The 22,053-nt window shown below is 40.5% G+C and overlaps 1 protein-coding gene across 3 annotated transcripts; it reads left to right on the top strand.

Annotated features, from left to right (window-relative positions):
* Positions 1-58: 58 nt before the first annotated feature.
* On the top strand, positions 59-21,367 carry GTF2H3 (general transcription factor IIH subunit 3). 3 transcript variants are annotated; one of them, XM_024977180.2, is made up of 13 exons: positions 59-91; positions 3,680-3,759; positions 7,908-8,014; positions 8,446-8,612; positions 11,738-11,800; positions 13,071-13,100; positions 13,247-13,275; positions 15,644-15,718; positions 16,872-16,925; positions 18,836-18,904; positions 19,293-19,428; positions 19,709-19,745; positions 19,839-21,367. In XM_024977180.2, the coding sequence occupies exons 3-13, from the start codon at positions 7,938-7,940 to the stop codon at positions 19,906-19,908; spliced, it is 807 nt and encodes a 268-aa protein (XP_024832948.1). In that variant the 5' UTR covers positions 59-91; positions 3,680-3,759; positions 7,908-7,937; the 3' UTR covers positions 19,909-21,367.
* The last annotated feature ends 686 nt before the right edge of the window (positions 21,368-22,053 follow it).

Here is a 22,053-nt window from a genome sequence, read left to right as displayed (position 1 = left end):
GGGGGCGGGGCTGTGGGTACGGCGCGCGGCCTGAACCACGCCGTCTCTTACGTCACTCGGCGGCGCCGGAAGTCGGAGTTCATACACTTCGGTAGGTCTGCTTGCTTGCAAGTGGCTGTTCGCCGAGGGACTCTGGTCGCCATGGTCTCAGACGGTGAGGGCCGCGCCGGCGGGAGCCGGACCCCGGGACTAAGCAGACTTTGCCCAGCGATGACCTACCAAATGGACTGTATTTTGGGGGCTGGGTGGAGCCTGTCTGTTCTTTAAAGGAGTAGCAAATGTATTCATTCGTTCATTCATTCAGTAAATATTTTTGGAGCGCCTGTTGTGTGCCAGGCGTTATTTCATGCCCTGGGAGATACATAGAGAACATGACGGACTAGCGGAGATTACACTCTAGTGAGCGAGACAGACAGTAGGCAAGTAAATAAAAATAGTTTCAAAGGGTGACAGAGCTGTGACGACAGTATAAAGTGATGATGATGTCGATCGCGATTCGGGGATGATCCAGGAGGAGCTGCTTTCGATATGGGTCCAGGGAAGACTAGTGATACTCAGACTAAGACTTGAGTGATTTTATAAAGGCTCTGTGAAGGCCTTGTGACAGATTGAGCCAATACATTGCAATGGGAAGACGGAAAGGGGACACCTGCGGGTTGAGGAGGATGGAGACTTTCGTTCATACATAAAACTACCAGTTACGAAGCTTGATGTCTTAAAGGGAGAAAAAAGAGGCCAGGGTGGTGGGAGCAGGGTGGGATAGAGGGATGAGATCAGAGAGCCACCTAGCCAGGTGCAGGTCCCTTGTGGGACCAGATTTCTATTTTAAGTGTAATACAAGCCGTTTTAGGGCTCCTAGCAAGAAAGTATTACTGATTTACGATATATATATATATATATATATATATTTTTTTTTTTTTTTTTTTTGCGAGATCTTAGTTCCCTGACCAGGGATCCAACCCATGGCCTCTTGCAATGGAAGCATTGAATCCTAACCACTGGACTGCCAGGGAATTCCCTGATTTACTATCTTAAAGGATTACTTTGACTGCTGTGTGGGAAATGGACTGTGGAGAGCAAGAATAGAAATAGATCCTTTCAGGGGCAGTAACAATTGTCCATGCATCATTTATCTGTTATAATATCACAACTCTGTGAGGGAGGCAGATCTGGTATGGCCCGTGTCTACAAATGAGAAGGTAGAGACCCAAAGAAAGAAATCCACAGGGACAATCCATGTGTATGGATTCACACCTCTCCTGACAGGCGACACTTTGTTTTTCTCAGGCTTGATGATAGCAAGGAATGTATGGTTCTGAGAATTGGGGAGTGGGACCTGATGGAGATATAAGGCCAGAGGCTTTTGGGCAGAAGAGTGAGGGCCTGTGTAGAGACAGTTATTAAGTGACTCTTCTGTGCTAAACACTTTGTTCTGTGATTTACACAACATTCCTCATTCTCTGAAAAGTCCACGATTTAGAGGGCTGAGTGGGGAAGAGAGATCGGAAGCACAGCTAAGTGTAAAATGAGGTCGTGAGTACTGTCATCAGAAGAGGGACAGCCCTGTGGGTGGTCAGAAGGAGACAATAGGGCATTGAAAAGCCACAGTGTTTATTTCCATTTTTTTGTTGGAGTATAATTGCTTTACAATGTTGTGTTAGTTTCTGGTGTACAATAGCATAAAGTGAATCAGCTATATGTATACATGTATCTCCTCCTTCGTGGATCTCCCTCCCTTCCACCTCCAGCCCCCATCTAGGTCATCACAGAGCACTGAGCTGAGCTCCCTGTGCTACACAGCAGCTTCCCACTAGCTGTCTGTTTTACACGTGGTGGCGAATACATGTCAGTCCTAATCTCCCAATTCGTCCCCCCGCCAACTGTGTCCACATGTCCCTTCTCTGTGTCTGTGTCTCCGTTCCTGTCCTGCAAGTAGGTTCATTTGTGTAATTTTTAGCCACAGTCTTTAGAGTCAAGCAGATCTGTCTTCAGAGCTGGGTGTTAGCTTTGCTACTTGTTAGCAGGCCATGTGACTTAGAGCAAGTTACTTTCACTTGCGAAATAGGAATACCATATTTCATCTAATCTAAGATAATATGATTATGAAACGTGCTTTTATTTAATATAACATTAAGAGAAAAAATGTGATCCGTCATAATGGTAAGATACCTTCCTGAGTTCAGCAACTGTCAAATGTAAGAAAAAAGGAGGGAGTACATCTTAAAATTGGTGAAAGATAGCTTCCCTAGTGTCTCACTGGTAAAGAACCCACCTGCCAATGCAGGAGACATGGGTTCAATCTCTGGGTCAGGAAGATTCCCTGGAGAAGGGAATGGCTACCCATTCCAGTGCTCTTGCCTGGAGTATCCCATGGACAGAGGAGCCTAGCAGCCTACAGTCCATGGGGGTCACACAAGAGTTGGACACAACTTAGTCAGACGCAAGAACAACAACAAGCGAAAGACGGCATTAAGTCCCTTTCTGAGCTGTCAGCAATGGGACAGGAAGATAGGATTACATGTGCTAGGTCTGACACAGAAAGGCTGACATTTCCTCTCTTCTGAGATGGGGGAGCCAGGACCTGTTGGAAGACCTGGGGAAGACTTTTGAATAAGGAGGTAGCAAGGTTTGGGACCTTGGAGAGTAAATAGGATACGGGTATGTAAGCAAGGCATTGCTGCTTTCTGCTATTAAATGAGCATCCTGGGTTTTTCATAGCAACGTATGCTTACTGGTTCACATTCTGTCGCCTCAGAATATAGTCTCCCTGAGGGCTTGGATCCAGTATCCCCAACACCTAACACAGTGTAAGTGTTTGTTGAATTAATGTGTTAGCCTGTTTCGTTGTGTCTTTCACTTTGTAGAGAGTAGCCTAATTATTTTCACAATAAAGTCTTTACACAGCCATTGCTTTTCACACTGGTTTTTACCTTTTAAAGATTGGTTACTAATTATAATTGGCCTTGCTAGAAGGTGATTTGATGGACCTGGAGCCAGACTGCTTCTGTGTCTCCCTTTAAATTTCTCCCCACTCAGCCCTACCCCAAGCCTGAAATTCTGCTAGTGATTCTTGGTACTGGTCCATCAGTGCTCTCTGTCCTTGACCAGACATCCGTGATGCATGTATCTTTGGGGTCATAAAATGTTTACTGGGCATCCACCCTGTGCTAGGCATTGTGTTCAGAGCAGAGGACAAGCAGTGATAAAAGAGACAAAAATCCCACCGCACAAAGTTCATAGTCTACCGCAGGGGTCCCCGACCTCTGGGACCTAATGCCTGATGATCTGAGGCGTGGCTGATGTAACAATAATAGAAATAAAGTGAACAGTTGATGTAGTGCTCTTGCGTCATCCTGGAATGAACCATCACCCCCCCACACACAACCTGTGGAAAAGATTGTCTTCCATGAAACCTGTCCCTGGTGCCAAAAAAGCTGGAGGCTACTATTGCAGTGCATGAGAGGTGTAAATGTACAGAAGGCAAGCAAGAGCTCACTAAGGGCCTCCAGAGCTGTAAGTCTTTAAAAGAACTTGATCTGTGTTCCTTTCACGATTGTAGCTTATATACATAGAAAGGCATGCAGTGGTGCTTGCTTTGGATTTAATTTACAAATTGGAAATCTTAGCTTTGTTTCACTTTTATGAGGCTAATTTTTTTTGTTTTTTTGGTTAATTGCAGAGGATGAATTGAATCTTCTAGTTATCATAGTTGATACCAACCCTATTTGGTGGGGAAAGCAAGCATTAAAGGAGTCTCAGGTAAGGCTGCTTGGGAAGGCTTTTGGATAGTTCTGATTTGACTTAGTACTTCCCTGGTGGCTCAGATGGTAAAGCATCTGTCTACAATGCGGGAGACGTGGGTTCGATTCCTGGGTGGGGAAGATTCCCTGGAGAAGGAAATGGCAACCCACTCCAGAACTCTTGCTTAGAAAATCCCACGAATGGAGGAGCCTGGTGCAGGCCACTGCTCATGGGGTCACAAAGAGTCAGACACGACTGAGTGACTTCATTTTCTTTCATGTGTATATTGCTTTTTTATTAAGGTATAATTTCATACCATAAAATTCACCCATTATAATGTATAATTCAGTGTTTTTTAGTAAAAATCACAGTAAAGTTGTATAACCACCACTACCACAATTCCATTTTAGAAAACTATTTCCAGAAGGTTCCCTGGTGCTTGTTTGCAGTCAGTCACTGCTTCTACGCCCTAGCTGTTATTGTTGTTTAGTCACTAAGTCATGCCCAACTCTTTGCGACCCCATGGACTATAGCCCACCAGGCTCCTCTGTCTGTGGGATTTCTCAGGCAAGAATGCTGGAGTGGGCTGCCATTTCTTTCTTCAGAGGATCTTCATGACCCAGGGATTGAACCCACATCTCCTGCATTGGCAGGTGGATTCTTTACCACTGAGCCACCTGGGAAGCCCTCCCCCTGTTGTAGGCAACCACTCGTCTGGATTCCGTCTCTGTGTTGCTTTTTCTGGACATTTCATATATTGATTCCATATAATATGTAGTCTTTTTTTTTTTTTTTTAATACTTTCTATTTTAAAATAGTTATGGAATCACAGGAAATTATAAAAACTGGTACGGAGAGGTCTGTGCACTCTGGCTCCAGCTTCCCCCAGTAGTAGCATCTTCTGTAACTGCAGTACAAAGGGCAAAACCAGAACACTGACATCAGTACAATCTCCAGACCTTATTCAGATAATAACAGTTTTGCGTGCACCTGGGTGTGTATGTTTGGTTCTTGCAGTCTTAGCACATGTAAGATTTGTGTAACTGCCGCCACAATCAAGACACAGCTGTTCTATCCCAAGGAGCTCCCCGGTGCTCCCTCCATGGTTGGTGCAACTTTCTAGTCCCTGGTACTAGTCTAATAATATGTTCTCCAGATCTATAATTTTGTTCCATAAATAGATCCTATAGTATGTAGCTTTCGAGTGTAGCTTTTATCTTTTATTATTTTTTAAGAGAACTTGGGACTAGGCTGTTTTACTTACTTAATTAATTTATTTTGGCCATGACCCAGAGCATGTGGGATCTCAGTTCCCCAGCCAGGGATCAAACCCATGCCCCCTGCAGTGGAAGTGTGGAGTCTTTAACTACTGGGCTGCTAGGGAAATTCCTATCCTTTTTTAAAAAATTAATTAATTTCCTTTATTTTTTATTTTTGGCTCTGCTGGGCCTTGTGGCTGCGTGCGGCTTTCTCTAGTTTTGGGAGCGGGGCCTCCTCTCTAGTTGCAGTGTGTGGGCTTGTCTTATTGTGGAATGCCAGCGTTAGGGGGCACAGGCTTCAGTGGCTGCAGCCCGCAGGCGCAGTAGTCCTGGCACGCTTGCTTAGTTGCTCTATGGCGGGTGGAATCTTCCTGGACCAGGGACTGAACGCATGTCCCCTGCATTGGCAGGTGGATTCTTAACCACTGGACCACCAGGAAAGTGTCACGTGTCATTTTGATTATAGTCATTCTAGGGTAAGTGGTAGTACCTCATCGTGGTTTTAATTTGCATTTCCCTAATGACTAAGCTTTTGTTCATAAACTTATTAGCTATCTGTATATTTTCTTTGATGAAATTCATATAAAAATGTTATGTCCAATTCTTAAATTGCACACGTTCTTATTTAAATTCTTAAATTAGACATGTTCTCACAATTAAGAACAAGTTATGTACTTGATCGTAACTTTACCAAGTTGATGTACGATGAGCTGCACATATTGAAAGTGTTATGTCTTCACATATGTATGCATTCATGAAATTGTCACCTCAGTCAAAATGATGAAATACAGATCCATGGGGGTTCCCTGGCAGTCCAGTGCTTAGGACTCAGTGCTTTCACTGCTATGGCCTGGCTTTCGTCCCTGTTTGGAGAACTAAGATCCTGTAAGCTGATCGACGTATCCAAAAGAACATAACAAAACAAAAACACACAAATCCATCACTCGCAGAGTTTCTTCATATTCCTTTGAATTTCTCTCACCCATCTCTCCCTGTTCCCTCCGGGAGGTAGCCACTTATCTGCCTAATATCACTATAGATTGGTTTGCATTTTTAAGGTATGTATATACGTGGAATCACGGAGAAGGCAATGGCAACGCACTCCAGTACTCTTGCCTGGAAAATCCCATGGGCGGAGGAGCCTGGTAGGCTGCAGTCCATGGGGTCGCTAAGAATTGGACACAACTGAGCGACTTCACTTTCACTTTTCACTTTCACGCATTGGAGAAGGAAATGGCAGCCCACTCCAGTGTTCTTGCCTGGAGAATCCCAGGGAGGGGGGAGCCTGGTGGGCTGCCATCTGTGGGGTCGCACACGACTGAAGTGACTTAGCAGCAGCAGCGTACCTGGAATCAAACAGTATATAGTTGGTTTTTTGTTATTGGGTTTTTTCTTGTTTGGTCTATTGGTCTGTTGTTTTCACTCAGCATAGTTACTTTGACATTTGTCCATGTTGCTACATGGATCAGTAGTTCATTTCTTGTTATTGCTGAGTAGAATTCCATTGTGTGGCTGGACCAGCATATCACTACATATTATCATACTCTCCAGGAAGACTGTCTTACTTTGAACTCTCATCAGTGGTATATGAAGATTCCTTTTTTTTTGTACTAACACAAGATGCTCTGTTTCCTTATTTTATCTTTTGCCAGTATGATGTACCAAAAATTCTCTCAGTCTTCTTTTGGTATATCTAATGGCCCTTTGTATTTCTCCTTTATATTTTTCTTTGGGGGAGTTTCCCATTTTCCTCTTTGGGTGTTCCTTTTTATTTTAACTGGTTTGTGAACACTCTTTATGTTAAAAGGTTAACTCATTGTCTTTCATGTGTTGAGGTTTTTTTTTTTCCAGTTTGTACTTTGCCTTTCACTTTGGTTTAGTTGTTTTTTGTTGTGTAGAAATTTTAATAGGTTTGTTTTACATTTTAAGAAATAGAGTAAGTGAAATTTATCGGTTTTGTTTTCTGCTTAACATAGTTCTTTCTTTAGTAATATTAATACTTGTCAGAATGTAAATTCCATGAAAAAAAGGGTCTTCACATGGCACATAATAGGTTCTCAGCATATTTAGTGAATGAATTAATTGAAAGACTTTACAATTACCAATTTAATCAATATGTATTATCTATTCTATGTGCAGCAATAGTTTGCTAGTAATTTTATCACAGAAGATGTGACACGTTTACTATTCCTTGAGTGTTATACAAAAAACGTGTGGAATATTATACTGATGAGGAAGCGGTCTCATAAGTAAAATTAGAGAACTATAGTTTCTTTTTCAGATTTGATGATCCATATTTTTGCTATGAATACATTTATTTATGAACAAATAAGTTGTATTGATTAACAGAATAACAGCTGGAAAAATAACAGTGAAAATGAATGTCTTTGCATGTGATTTCTAGTCTCGGTTGGAATTTTAGTCTTTCTTGAGTTTCTATTTCAAATTGGACAGTTTTGATTATCAGGGAGGATGAAATTGTACCTGGTGGACAGTTCTGTATGGGAGGAGAAAGAAAGGATGAGTCTTGATAACTAGTATTAGTAAAGATTGATTCTACTGACTAAATTTTATCTAGGTCAACTGGAGCACAAATCAATCATCATGTTTATAAAAAATGACCGTATCTCCTCCTGCTTCCCCAGTTCCATCCCATCCCCCAGGAGTAGCTCCTCCTTCCTTTTGCTCTCTTCCATGAGACCTGACCAGCTAATGTGTTGTTCTTCTAAGCAAGTCAGAAATGGGCAAGTCTGTGCTGTTCAGAATCAGAAAACTATACCTTCCTGATGTTTTTGCTTATGACCTTGGAGAAGGGAACTCCAGAGCAAATTTTTAGCATGAATAATTATCTGACATAGTGGTTTTGGGTAGCTGTTTTAGATTCTTTTGTCTTCTGTGTTTCAACAGTTTACCCTGTCAAAATGCATTGATGCCGTGATGGTGCTGGGAAATTCTCATTTGTTCATGAATCGTTCCAACAAACTCGCAGTGATAGCAAGTCACATTCAGGAAAGGTATGACCATTGTGATTACTCTTCCTGCTCAGTGCGTAAGGACCCTGGGATGAGATATTACTGGGGTAGATGAATATACCTCAAATAATAAACTGGTCATAAATTAGAATTTGGTAGGAATTCTCTTCGGTTGTCATCTGAAGAGTGAGAACCACCGTAAAGCGTTTCAAGAGGCTGTAACCGAGTACCTTCTTTATTTCTCTCATTTTTTAAGAAAGCAGTGGAATCATCAAAACATTCCATGGTGGAAGACTCATATTTGCCAATTTGCCTGTTTCATACATTTTGTAAAACTGAAGTTTATGATGGACTCTTGAGATTCTGGAATTGGTGTGGTCTTTGTTATCTCTGCTGAATTCTATTTTGATGTTTAGTTAGGGCCCTGAGTCCTAGTGTAACTAGGGAGTTTTTTGTCTGTTTTTCTATTTCAGTCGATTCTTATACCCTGGAAAGAACGGCAGACTTGGAGACTTCTTTGGAGACCCAGGAAACCCTTCTTCTGAATTTACTCCCTCAGGAAGTAAAGATGGAAAATACGAGTTGTTGACAGCAGCAAATGAAGTTATCGCTGAAGAGATCAAAGATCTAATGACCAAAAGTAATTGCTTTCAGCTTTTCTTCCTCCCATTAGTGCTATTTGCAGATGGAGTTGAATGTGGAAGTCCTTGAGGTTTCGAGTCCAAAAGTTTGAGATTCTTGATATTATCTACTTAATTTTTTTTCTCTCTCTCTTTTAAAATCACACCCACAAAAGCCTGTGTGATACTTGCCTGACCTCTGCAGCATGGACACTGTTCACCAGCCTCCACTTGAAACACTCTAGTGTCTGAGGATAGCCTGTTTTGACCCATTTTTCCTCTTTCTCAGACCATTCTTCCTTCCATTTTTGACTTTTCCTTCATCTTGTTTCTTCATTTTTTAAAAATGTTGATTTTATTTATTTTCAGCCGAGCTGGGTCTCTGTCACTGCACTCAGGCCTTTCTCCAGTTGCAGCGAGTAGGCTTCTGTTGTGGTGGCTCCTCTCGTTGCGGAACACAGGGTCTAGGGCCCGTGGGCTTCAGTACTTGTGGCGCACGGGCTTGGTTGCCCTGAGGCATGTGGAATCTTCCCAGACCAGGGATTGAACCAGTGTCCCCTGCATTGACAGGCAGATTCCTATCAGGGAAGTCTATCATTTTATTTCCTTAAAAAAATATATATATTTTTTATTCTGTGTGGTGTTTTTCTTTCTCTGTATGTTCTCGTCCAACCTTCCCGTTAATTATCATTTGTGTATGAACACTTCCCAGTCTTTGTTTCTACTCCATCCTTTCTTTCAAACTGCAGATGTCTCCCCTTAAGTGTCCCTCAGCCTCATTAATAAGCCCCAGACCAGTTTCATTTTCTTTCCCCTCAGTTACACCACTACTTCCATTTCTGTCACCCCCATCCTCCTGCTTTTCCAAACGCTTTCATTTTGACTGTTTCCTTCTAAACCAACATCTAATCATCTATGAAATCCTATTAATTTAGTCTCAGAAGTACCTCCAAAGTCTGACCCCTTATTACCTGCCATCTAGCTCAACCTTGGGACGGCTGACATCTTGGACGGGGGAATTCTTTGTTGTGGGGGGTTTCCTGTGCTTTGGAGGATAAGGGTTAGTTGCTCAGTCATATCCCACTCTTCATGCTTCCATGGACTGTAGCCCCCCAGGCTCCTCTTGTTCATGGAATTCTCCAAACAAGAATACTGAAGCAGGTTGCCATTCCCTTCTCCAGGGGATCTTCCCAACCCACAGATAAAACACAGGTCTTCTGCATTGCAGGTGGATTCTTTACCATCTTAGCCACCAGGGAAGCCTTTTGGCGGATACTTACTTAGTAGCGTCCCTGGCCTCAACCAATTGGATGCTAAGATATCCCCCAGTTGGGACTTCCCAGGTGGCGCAGTTGTTAAAGAATCTGCCTTGTAATGCAAAAGATGAAAGAGACACGGGTTCAAAACCCGGGTCAGGAAGATCCCCTGGAGAAGGAGATGGCAACTGCTCCAGTATTCTTGCCTGGGAGATCCCATGGACAGAGGATCCGGTGGGCTGTGGTCCATGGGGTCACAAAGAGTTGGACATGACTGAGCACACTTGCAGGTACAAACCAAATGACCCTCTTGGGGCACAGTTGCCCCGGTTGAGAGCCTTTGCTCTGGATCATTATAACAGCTTCTTTCTCCTGTCTCTCCCCATTCAAGTCCCTCCGCTCAGCCCTCTAGAGTTATTCTAAAAATCAGAGGTAGTATTCCCTGCCTCAAATACTTTTGCTAATTCCCTGTTGCCTGCAGGCAGTGGTTTTAAACTGTCTCCTCTGTCCAAATCACTGGTGGGGAAAAGGCAACTCTAGAGACAGTGGATCAATGATTTCTCTTGGGACTGGGGGTGAGCAGGAAGGGACTGGGAATGGGCCTAAGTGATCTTTTGGAGTGATGGAAATGTTCTATAGTTGGATCATGGTGATGATTTCAACTCTAGAAATTTACTGGAAATCATTGACTTGTGCACTTTAAAAGAGTGAATTTTGAGATCTGTAAGTTACACCCGAATAACATGAAATACTGGCCCCACTTCATCGTTTCCGATTCAGTGGGCCTAGGGAGGGCCCGGTGCTTTGGACGGTGGCTCGCACGGTAAAGAAAGTGTCTGCCAGTGCAGGAGGCCGGGACCCAGGTGCAATCCCTGGGCCGGGAAGGTCCCCTGAAGTACGAAATGGGAACTCACTCCAGTCTTCTTGCCTGAAGAATTCCCTGGTAGAGGAGCCTGTGGGGCTACACTGCATAGGGTCTCAAAGGGTCAGACATGACTGAGCATAGCATAGCACGCACCAGGGAGGACCCAAGAATTTGTATTTTTCTTGAGTTCCCAGGTGATGTTCCTCCAATGGGTTCTAGAATCACATTTTGGAAACCACTGGCCTCCAGCGTAAAGGCCCAGCTTCTCAGTACAGTGGTCCAGACCTTTCCCGTGGGGCATCAGCACTCCCGGACCAGTTGCAAGCCCCATTCCTACAGGGTATTAATCTGGACGCCCACCTTGTTGAACTGGATGTTTAGAATTTTGATTTTTATGAGTGATTTTTTGTTGTTGTTTTCACTCAAGTCTGCAGGTAAGCTGTGAACTTTGTCCCTACCTCCCACAGCCAGGGGAATTTCTCCAGTCCTCTTTTCACTGGTCCGGCTTTCCCCGGGGCAGTGGGAAGGAAGAGGCGATAGGAAAGGCTCAGAGCCTAGCCAGGGACCTCTGTGCAGGCTGCCCTCGGTCACACACAGACTTTTGTACCACTCAGATCATTGAGAAACCAGAACCTTCCCCAGTAACACCAGGATACTTTTTAGTATTTATTTTTATAACATAAAATTTACCGTTTTAAGTATTTTTCAAGGTACAGGTTGGTAGCATTAAGTACATTCACATTGTTGGGCAATCACCACTATCCATTTCAAGAACTTTTTCATCATCCCAACTTAAACCTTATACCCGTTAAACAACCACCCCTCATTCCTCCCCATTCAGCCCCCAACCACCAGGATATTTTAAATTGAGAAAATGTTTAACAATTGCTTATCTGTGTTTATAAACCCAGTTTTGAAATGTTATATGATTTCCTTCATGAAGATGAATGCTTTGGTTTAAAAATGATTTTGGTTCAATAAAGTACCTAAAAGTTCTCTTTTTAATGCTTTTTGTTATTTACAGGTGACATAGAGGGTCAACACACAGAGACTCTGCTGGCAGGATCCCTTGCCAAAGCTCTTTGCTGTATCCTTGGTGGTTTTTTTTTGTTTTTAAATATGTATTTATTTATTTTCTCTTCGGTTGTGCTGGGTCTTTGTTGCTGCCTGCGGGCTTTCTCTAGCTGTGGCGAGCGGGGGCTACTCTGTACTTCCGGTGCCCTGGCTTGGGCTACTCTGTACTTCCGGTGCCCTGGCTTCTCATTGCCGTGGCTTCTCTCGTTGTGGAGCGTGGGCTCCAGGGTGCACAGGCTTCAATGGTTGCAGCACCGGGGCTCAGTAGTTTCAGCTCAAGGGCTCCAGAGTATAGGCTCATTAGATGTGGCACATGGGCTCAGGTGCCCTGCAGCATGTGGGATCTTCCCAGACCAGGGATTGAACCAGTGTCCCTTGCATCGCAAGGTGGATTCTTAACCACTGGACCACCAGGGAAGCCCCTGCTGTATCCTTGGTGTTTTAATCATTCAGAAGTTTGTTTTGTTTTTTCCTTTAATAAAAATACCTTAACTTGTGATATTTCTTAGAACCATGGATCCACATTACTGGAAGGCATGAGTTTTTTAAAGCAGTAGATAATAAAAAAGCTTTAACATGGTTTTAGGAGAAGCTGTAAGAATGAGAGAACTCTACTTTCTCCAGTATGTCTTGCTCACAATGAATTATTCTTCAGGATGTTTCTCTGTTTATTATTAGACAGATTAAAATTTTTTTTTTCCTCTCATGTTAGGAACAGTGTTTGATTTTAAAAGCCTTTTACTGACCCTGGGGCTTGTTAAATGAGCAGCTGGTTCTCCCCAGCAGAATGAGTTATTTTGCCCACCTTTATAAAGCATGTTGATAATCTGTGTGACATTTTTTTCAGTCTTAGGTAATTTAATTTGTTTGTTTTGTAAAGTATTGAGTGATCCCTCCAATCCCAGACTATGATTGGGGGTGTCTGATTGTCTGTGTAGGGTTTACAAATTCGTCATCTCATTTGGTTGGCATATTGATTTACTTGTGCCAGTATTCAAATCTAGGACATGATAGATAGCCGTAAAACGATCAAATCTATTAATTTTAATTTTCTTGGAGAACAATCATATTTCGGTCAGGTTGCAAAACCCACTTGATTGCAAAATCAGTAATTGGAAACTCCCAATCTCTTTTGTGTGTTTATTGTGAGTCATGGAGCTTTTCCTTTTTTTCAGGTAGGTGGATGCTGAATTTATTTAACTATGATTTGAATTTATTTGTTCTGTTTACTGTTATTATTTATGAAACACTATTTTTAAATTCCTTAATGCTAGGAAAATAAGACATTCATAGAATGAACAAGGAAGTTAAAGGTGAGAGCCTGCAATCTTCTACGGGACTGTAATTCTTATTTTACTACTATAACTTTGAGGGGCTGTTTTAAAATTGGCAAGAAAACTTTATATAATATGTTCAGTGAGATTCAGTTGTAATGTAATCTGTTTTTATCTCTTTATAGATAACCAGGAAATGAAATCAAGGATATTGGTAAGATTAAAAGAAATCTATACTATGTTTTTATACCAGCCAGAGCCAGTTAGAAAACAGACTGAGAAATAAGACCCATTTATAATAGAAGCAATAAATATTAAGAGTCCAGAGTTAATTAACAAGTACTGTGTAAAGTTGATTATGATGAAAAACTGAAATTCTGAGAGACATAGAAGTATTGAATAAACAGCCATATTTTTTTCTTTTTAAATTTTTTTCAGTTATTTTTATTGATATTTAGTTGATCTACAGTATTATATAGTTACAGGTATATAATGTAGTGATTCACAGTTGTTTAAAGGTTATATTCCATTTATAGTTATTAAAATATTGACTATATTTCCCATGTTGTGTAATATATCCTTGTAGCTTTTTTTGTCTGTAATAGTTTATACCTCTTAAATCTCTACCACTGTATTGCCCGTCTCCTCTTCCTTCTTCCCCACTGGTAACCCCTAGTTTGTGGAGAGCCATATTTTATTCTTGAATGTCAGTTTGTCCAAGATTAAACTATAAGTTCAGTGCAATCTCAGAATATTAATCAGATTTTTTTTTCCTGGCAGAGTGGGGGGATTTAAGAAAGTCAAGAATTTATCTAAAAGAATAAGTCAGTGGGAATAGCCAGGAGCTTTCTGAAAGAGAATAGTAAGCAGGCACTTGCTCCAATCGACTTAAAAAAAAAACATACAACATGACTGTTGTAAGTTTAAGTTTTATTCAGGGTTTTACTCAGCATTATAGCTCAGGAGACAGCCACTCATCTGTGGAGTAACTGTCCCAAAGAGGTAGAGGAGAGACCAGTTTATGTGGGTTTTTTTTTTTTGGCTAGGAAATTCACACAGTCAAGCATACATCTTGGTAAGAGATGACTGCTGATCACAAAGAACAGATATCTCAAGATAGTGATTTTAGTGCTTTTCTATTTTTTCAGCTCTTGCCTACAAAGAGGCAAGAATCTGGGGTTGTTGGAATTCTTCCTGAGATACCCGTCTGACTGTCTAAGGGCCTGTTTATCCAAAGCACTGAGTGCCTCATCCTGCCTTTCATCCTGGACTCCTTTCAGGGTGCTCGGTCGGTGGGCAGCTGCAGTGGGTTCCCATTTAACCCTTGTAGAACTGGGTGGGGAGCAGTGCTCTTTGTTCTTCTTTATTCACACTCCTTTAGGCACTCAAACACATTACAAAGCCACAGTAACAGTGTGGTTCTGGTACAGTAGTATGCAGACAGATAATGGGTACATAGTGGGGTTTGACACAAGATGAATGAAACCTTTCAAATGTGTGGGAACGAAATGGATTATTCAGTAAAAGATACTGGGCCAGTTGGTTGGCCGTCAGGAGGAACACAAGGCTAGATCTCACTGCTTCCCCCTAAGCAGATTCTAGTAATGATTGATCAAACATGTCAATGTAAAAATTCGAGTTGTAAAAGTGCTGGAAGAAGATACGTGTTTATCATCTTCAGTTGGTGAGTATCTTGCTAAGCATGATGTGAAACTTTAAAAGGAAGCTTAAGACCTCAAAAAAATAAAACCCCCAAAACAAGGATGGGAAAAGAAAAAATCTATTAGGAAAAAATGTTTTCAACATAACTACATGACAGGATTGATGTAATGTTTCTAAAATAAAGAAGACTTTTAAATTAATTTTTAAAAGTCAGGGTTGACTCCAAAGGAATAAGTGGGAAACATGAGCAGTCTGCAGAAGAGGAAATGCAAATGACCAGGTAGCGTTTGGAAATATGGCAGCCCTACTAGTGGTTCTTCTCTTGCATCGCCCGTGAGAGGATAAATTAGTACAGGTTTTCTGGAAGGCAGGTCGGTAATATGTATCAAAATGAAATGTGCAGACACTTTAGTAATCCCACTGGTTATCTTAGGAGCTAATCAGTTGTGCAAAGGGTAGATGGGCATATTCATCAGAGCATTGTCTAAAATTGAGGTTTGAAAAAAAACAACTGAGATGTGGAAACTGCTTAAATGTCTTCTGTAGGTAATTGGTTAAATAGTCAAAATCTAGGAACTCAGCATGAAGGATGATATACACTCATATTTATTGACATAAGGTTGTTTCCCCCAGATATTGGGGACTACAAAATCAGGTTGCAGAATACTAGGGTATCATCCTGGGTGTGTGTGTCTGTGTCTCTGTTGGATGTGAATGTATATACATGTGCACATAGACGCTCTTTAGAAACCATTAACAAGGATTATCTCTTGGATTATAGGATTTGGGGGAGATTTTTAATAACTACAAAGATAAATAAGAAAGATGATATTGACTATAGTTTGTTGTATACTGTGTTGACATTTGAGTAAGAGCACTAGAATGTGGCCGAAAGGTATTAACATGCATATGATTTTTAGGTGATTAAGGCTGCAGAAGACAGTGCCTTGCAGTATATGAACTTCATGAATGTCATCTTTGCAGCACAGAAGCAGGTGAATTGAGAGCCTTCTTTTTAAAGATTATTGCTTTCATAATGAAGGAATTAATTTTACTGTTTGAATGGCCTGCTTAAAGAAATAGTCTGACTGAATACTTACTAAGGGATTGGGAATCTGGAATCCATGTTTTGTACTAGTCATTTTTCTATTTTGAGTCCTTCACCCTTGAGAATCTAGTGGATCCCCAGAAGAATATGCAGTCAAACTCACTTTTGTTTATAGTTACATGGTTTAACTACATGTGTAGTTACAACCCTGTTTAGCTCATCCTTAGACTTCAGGCTAAGAATCCTGAGTTTTATAACAGTTTGCTGCATGCATGGCCTCAATTTCTTTGTCTTTCTGCTTTAGGGAGGTTTTAGGTAGCTCAGTGGTAAAGAACCCTCCTGTCAATGCAGAGATGCAGGTTCAATCCCTGGGTCAGGAAGATCCGCAGAAGGAAATGGCAACCCACTCCAGTATTCTTGCCTGAGAAATCTTACAGACAGAGGAACCTGGTGGGCTGCAGTCCATGGGGTCGCAAAAGAGTCGGACACAACTTAGCAACTAAACAACAACAATAAATATTTGATATTTTTACTTTGCAAATAACTCAAGTGTTCAGATGAGTTATCATTAATACATTTTCTTCTTTGACATGTTTAAAAAAAACTTTCTTAAAACTTCAGTTTAAAAAAAAAAACAACACTTCAGTTTTGGGATATCCCTGGTGGTCCAGTGGATAGGGCTCCATGCTTCCATGGCGTGAGGTATGGTTTTGATACCTGGTCAGGAGACTAAGATCCTGCATGCTGTGGTGGTATGGCCAAAAAACTTTAAAAGCAAACTTCCGTTTTAACCTAAAATGCTGTTATAGTCACCTGTAATGTTTTCTGTCTTGGAGTGGCAGCATGATAGAGTGGAAAGGCCATGGACTTTGGGGACAGGCAGATTGGGGATGACAGCACGGTTGGCCCTTGGCTCTGTGACCACCTTCCAGCCAAGGCCTGGGTGTTTCACTGTAAAATGCACATCAGATATCTATTTTGCAGTGTAACCATGCATGTTAAATGAGTCTTTTTAAGAATAGAGTCTGGCATATAGTAGGTTCTCATTATAAAGTAGTCTTCACTATTCCTGTTAATATTTTTTGAAATGTCCATTTCAGAATATTTTGATCGATGCCTGCGTGTTAGACTCCGATTCAGGACTCCTCCAACAGGTATATTTTAAATGAATGCTTGGTGGTGGTTCTGAAAGCGTGGTGAGTTCTGTTACCTGTGGTAAATGTCTCTCACCCACCAGTTTTCACACAGCTTTAGGGATTATCCCTTATGATGCGTTAGATTAGAGCACCAGCATCTCTCCGGTTCTTTTGAAATTTTTATTTATATTCTACATAATGATCTGATTGACTTTGTAAAAGTATTAAAATTCACACAGTAGAATGAATTCAAACAGCACAGAAAAGTATTTTTAAAAAAGAGTAAAAAAAAAGAAAAATCTCTTCAAATCCTTTCATCCCGAGGTTATTGTTAATGTTAGGTGACCAGCATGATCGCTCTATACATACAGATGAAAGAGTAGATCACTAAGCAGAGAATTTTATAAGAATAGGATCCAGATCTGTGCTGTCCTTAATGGTAGCCATATGACTGTTGAGCTCTTGAAAAGAGTCTGATCTGAATTGAGAAGTATGTGAGTATACAGACTGAATTTCAAAGACTTAGGATGAAAAACAATGTATAATATCTCATTAATGATTCTTATAATGGTTACATGTTAAAATGATAATGCTTTGAATATATTGAGTTATATAAAAGATGCTACTAAAACTTTATCTCTTCATTGTTCCTGTTTTATGTGGCTAAAAAATTAAAAATTACATATGTTGCTCATATTATGTTTCTCTTGGACAGCACTGTCAGATGTTACTTTTAATCAAAACATGAAAATGAGTTTTACTTTAACTAAAAAGGAAAAGGAAAACCAAAAAACTGGAAATAAGACTGAAGACAATACTAAACTTTTGATAAATGTTTTTTGATCACAAGGAACATTATTTCCTAAAAGATCAGTTAAAAGCATAAAATTACAGAAAACTTTGAGTTTAGGTTACTGCTGGGGATTGACTGGGGAAGCGGGGGTACAACCAGAAAGTACCCCAGCCTCAAAAGTTCCTGTTTCTTAAGCTTGCATGGTGTTTGTTGGAATGTGAAGTGGTACAGCCTCTTTGGAAAATGATCTGAAACTTCCTCAGAAAGTTAAACATGGAATTACCAGTTGAGTCTGCAATTCCGTTCTTAAATATTTATTCAGGGAAAACGTGTCCACACAAAATACTGTCCATGAATATTCACAGTTGTGCTATTCGTAATAACCCGGAAGTGCAAACAACTCAAATGCCTATCAGTGGACGAATGGATAAACAAACTGTGGTCTATCCATGTGGTGGAATATTATTTGGTCATAAAAAGGAATTGAAGTACTGATACATGCTACAAGACTACAGTATGAATGTACTTTGAAAACCTTATCCTAAGTGAAAGAAGCCAGTCATAAAAGGGCATAGCTTGTCTGATTCTATTGATGCACAGTGTCCAGAATAGGCAAGTCCATGGAGACGGAAAGCAGATTGGTGGTTGCCAGGGGAGAGGAGGGATGAAGAGTGACTGTTAATGGGGATGTAGGGTGATAAGATGTTCTGCAGCCAGATAGCGGGGACAGTTGCACAGCTCTGTGAATGTTCTAAAAATTAGTAAATCATACATGTTAAAAGGATAGGTTTTATAGTGTGTGAATTACATCTCAAACTGTTAACTCTAAAATACAATGAGAGTGAATAAGGATGGCAAGAATAAAAATTTACCACCAGCAAACCAACAGGAAAAAAGGACTTGTAGTGTCTTATAACTGCAGGCTTCAAAGGGTGAAAGGGCGTGGACCAAGGGGAAAACACAAGCTATGTGAACATCTGGAGAGGTGGCTGCAAGTTTCCAGTCTTCCTTCACTCTGGGAAGAGACGCCCTTTTAATTTGCTGTGTCGTAGACCTGAAGAGTTGGTGGTGAGAATGACCTCCGTCTATAAAAGCTAGTGCTCACGTGGCAGTGAGTCCTTTGTGTGTCTTACAGGCTTGTGACATCACAGGGGGACTGTACTTGAAGGTGCCCCAGATGCCTTCCCTTCTGCAATATCTCCTGGTAAGGAAACGTCAACAGTGAACCTAATGCCTTGAGTCAAGCGAGACCCTTATTTCCTGGGGAATGAATGGGAACAAGACGGCTGACGCCTAGTAACTGGAAGAAAGGAGTGGAGGGGTGACCTAGGGAATTCCAGCTTCCATAGTCTTTGGACCCTGTCGCCCTATGCAGACTGTTTACAGCACAGTGCCTGTGTGTGGACGTGCTCAGTAATTGCGGAATGAAAAATACACATTTCTCAACAGATGTTCAAGGGAAATCCAGTTTAGTATTCTCAGTGTTTACTGGCTGACGTCTAATATCTGTATCTTGGCTTCTGGTTGTTTTCCCCCATATTTTAAATAAAAATCTCGTGGTCATTTTTTGTTTGTTTGTTTGTTTCATGTAGTGGGTTTTTCTTCCTGATCAAGATCAGAGGTCTCAGTTGATCCTCCCACCCCCAGTTCATGTTGACTACCGGGCTGCTTGCTTCTGTCATCGAAATCTCATTGAAATCGGCTACGTCTGTTCTGTGTGCTTGTCAAGTAAGTTGGTGTACTGAGTTTTTCTTTTTTATGTCTTTTTTTTGGTGGGGGGCAGGGAGCACTGTGTGGTATGTGGAACCTTAGCTAACTGACCAGGGATTGAATAGATGCCCCCTGCAGTGGAAGTGGAGTCTTAACTGTTGGACCACCAGGGAAGTCCTTACTGAGGACTGAGTCCATACTCAGTTTTTCTATGATGGAGGGGAGTGTGCAGAAGATACCTTCAACTGTGTTGCTTCTGAATCATCCTGGTGTTTTTTTTGTTTGTTTCAATTTACAGTATTCTGCAATTTCAGCCCAATCTGTACCACATGCGAGTAAGTATCTTTTGGGGTTGTGTGGCTAGCTCTCACTTTACAGAGATTTAGAGCACTAAAAAGTGTTTTATTTTTTTCTGTGTATTATTTCAGGACAGCCTTTAAGATTTCTCTGCCTCCTGTACTGAAGGCCAAGAAAAAGAAACTAAAAATGTCCTCATGATAATAAAAATAATTTCCCTATCACTTAGAGCTGGTTATATAAATTATATGGCAGAATCTTTGTTAGGGAAGCTCTGAAAATAATAGAGATGTGTGTAAGATAATGAGCTTTCTTACAGGAAATATTGTGAAACATCATCCTTATACTGTGCTTCTGAGGGGCTGATGTATTTGAGGGAGTCATTCTATGCAATATACCCTAAAGTCTTTTCTGGCTGGTTTTTGTCCAGAAATGGGGGAAGAAAGCACAAATTTGAGACTTTTTTTTTTAATGAGATGATCATTTGTCAAAGTCTGTCCTGACTGATGGAAGGTGTCAGAACCTACCCAAGTCTAGGTCCTTACTGTGAAATGTACAACATGAAATTTGGACCCGGTTCTGGAAAAAAGTGACTATGGAGTAATGGCATTAATCAAGATAGAACATCTTACTTGAGTCAACACTTAGCTTTGACAGTATTCATGTAAATAAACTCCTTATTTTCTCAATTGAGGTTTAACTCCATATATGACCAGATATTTATTCTTTTGTCTGACAATACATGCTGGACAGTTACCCAAATGAGAGCTTATCACTGAGTATCTCTAAAATCTGATTTTAAACGAGTATGGAAAGCAAGTGCAGTAGTCAGGAAGGAACTTTTTCTTCAAAAACAGTTGTGTGAAGAGCTTATTTGTGAAAGCCAAAGTCTGGGTTCACGAGGGGAGTTTCTCTGGGAGAATGGATTCTTTCCAGCTAAGTGTTGCCCCACATAGAATTCATTCCTTTTTTAGAGGAGGGGGAAAGCATTAATACTGGAGAATGGTTCTCTGGAAACTTTGGGCTTAATACTGAAAACTTGTATCAATTCAAAAGAAAAATTATTTGTAATTTCAACAATAAACAACTTATTTTTCTGTGTAACCTGGAAGTTACTAAAAGTCCTTTTAAATTCCAGCATAGCATAGGAAGGGTTTTCAAGAATGGTGGCCAGTTTGATTTGTTTTTAGAAAGTATACTGACAGAAACCTATATGTGTATACAACATTATATATAAATAAGATTTTAATTTTCTTTTGATACCATCTCAAAAACTGTCTCAAATATTTAAATAATTTGGTATTTGGTTAGATTATTTCAGGTAGGTTTTATATTCTGGATTTACAATTTTGTTAACAAATATACAAAGATTTTGGTAGTCACTTTCCAAGTATTTGTTAATCTCTGAGTTTAAGAATGTCTTTTAAAAATAATATTTAATATTTTACAGCCTAAGTATAATGGAGATCACTATTTTTAAGTCTAGGAAATAAAGCATCATATATCTAAAGATGACTAAATTCAAACAAGCTTATAAGGTTTTTGTTATTACTTTTTCATTTGAAATGTGTTATGAACTGGCTTAATTCTGTTTAAATTTTAACTGTTGTGTTTATGGTTTATTTTGTATAAATTTTTATAATAAAATAATTTAAATTTTCATATTTCCCTGAGTTATTTCTTCTTACTGGTTGTTTATTTCATGCTCATGCATCTTCAACTGTGTACTTTTTAACTGGATTTGTTCACATGTCAATTTTTTATTCAACCCTGAAGAACTTTAATTTCAATCTTGCTGAAACTATACACAAAAATATTGTTACAGATACAATTAAGAGATTGGTATGAAGTTTTTAATAGAAGATTTTTTACACACCGTACATGGATTCTGCCCGTGAATTGGTTTACTGCTCATCTGATAGCTAACAAAATGAGTGAACAGTTACTGAGTACTTACTTACTGTACATCAGGCATTAGGCTAAGCTCATTAGGTGTGTTGCCTCCTTCTCACACAACCCTGTTTGGGAGAGACTGTTACCTCCTTTAAAGATGAGGTGGGGGAAATAAAGCTGAGGAAGCCTAAGTTTAGAGAGGTTAAGTGATTTTCCCGAGATCACTTGACATAGAAGGAAGGTGAAATTCAAACCACGCAGTCCAACCTCAGGCCCTGCACCTGTAAGTCACTGAGCTATGATAACCCTTGCGATCCTTTGAGGCTACTGAGATAAGAAAAATGATTTTTTTTTTCCCAGGCAGCATTTTGGTAATTTTGCATCTGTTCTAATGGTGCTAAAACTTCGTGTGTGTAGTTTGAGAAGACCTCCTTTCAGAGATCTGAGAGCTCT

This window comes from Bos taurus, chromosome 17, assembly GCF_002263795.3.
Source record: "Bos taurus isolate L1 Dominette 01449 registration number 42190680 breed Hereford chromosome 17, ARS-UCD2.0, whole genome shotgun sequence".
Classification (NCBI taxonomy): domain Eukaryota; kingdom Metazoa; phylum Chordata; class Mammalia; order Artiodactyla; family Bovidae; genus Bos; species Bos taurus.
This window is presented reverse-complemented; position numbering and strand designations above follow the sequence as displayed.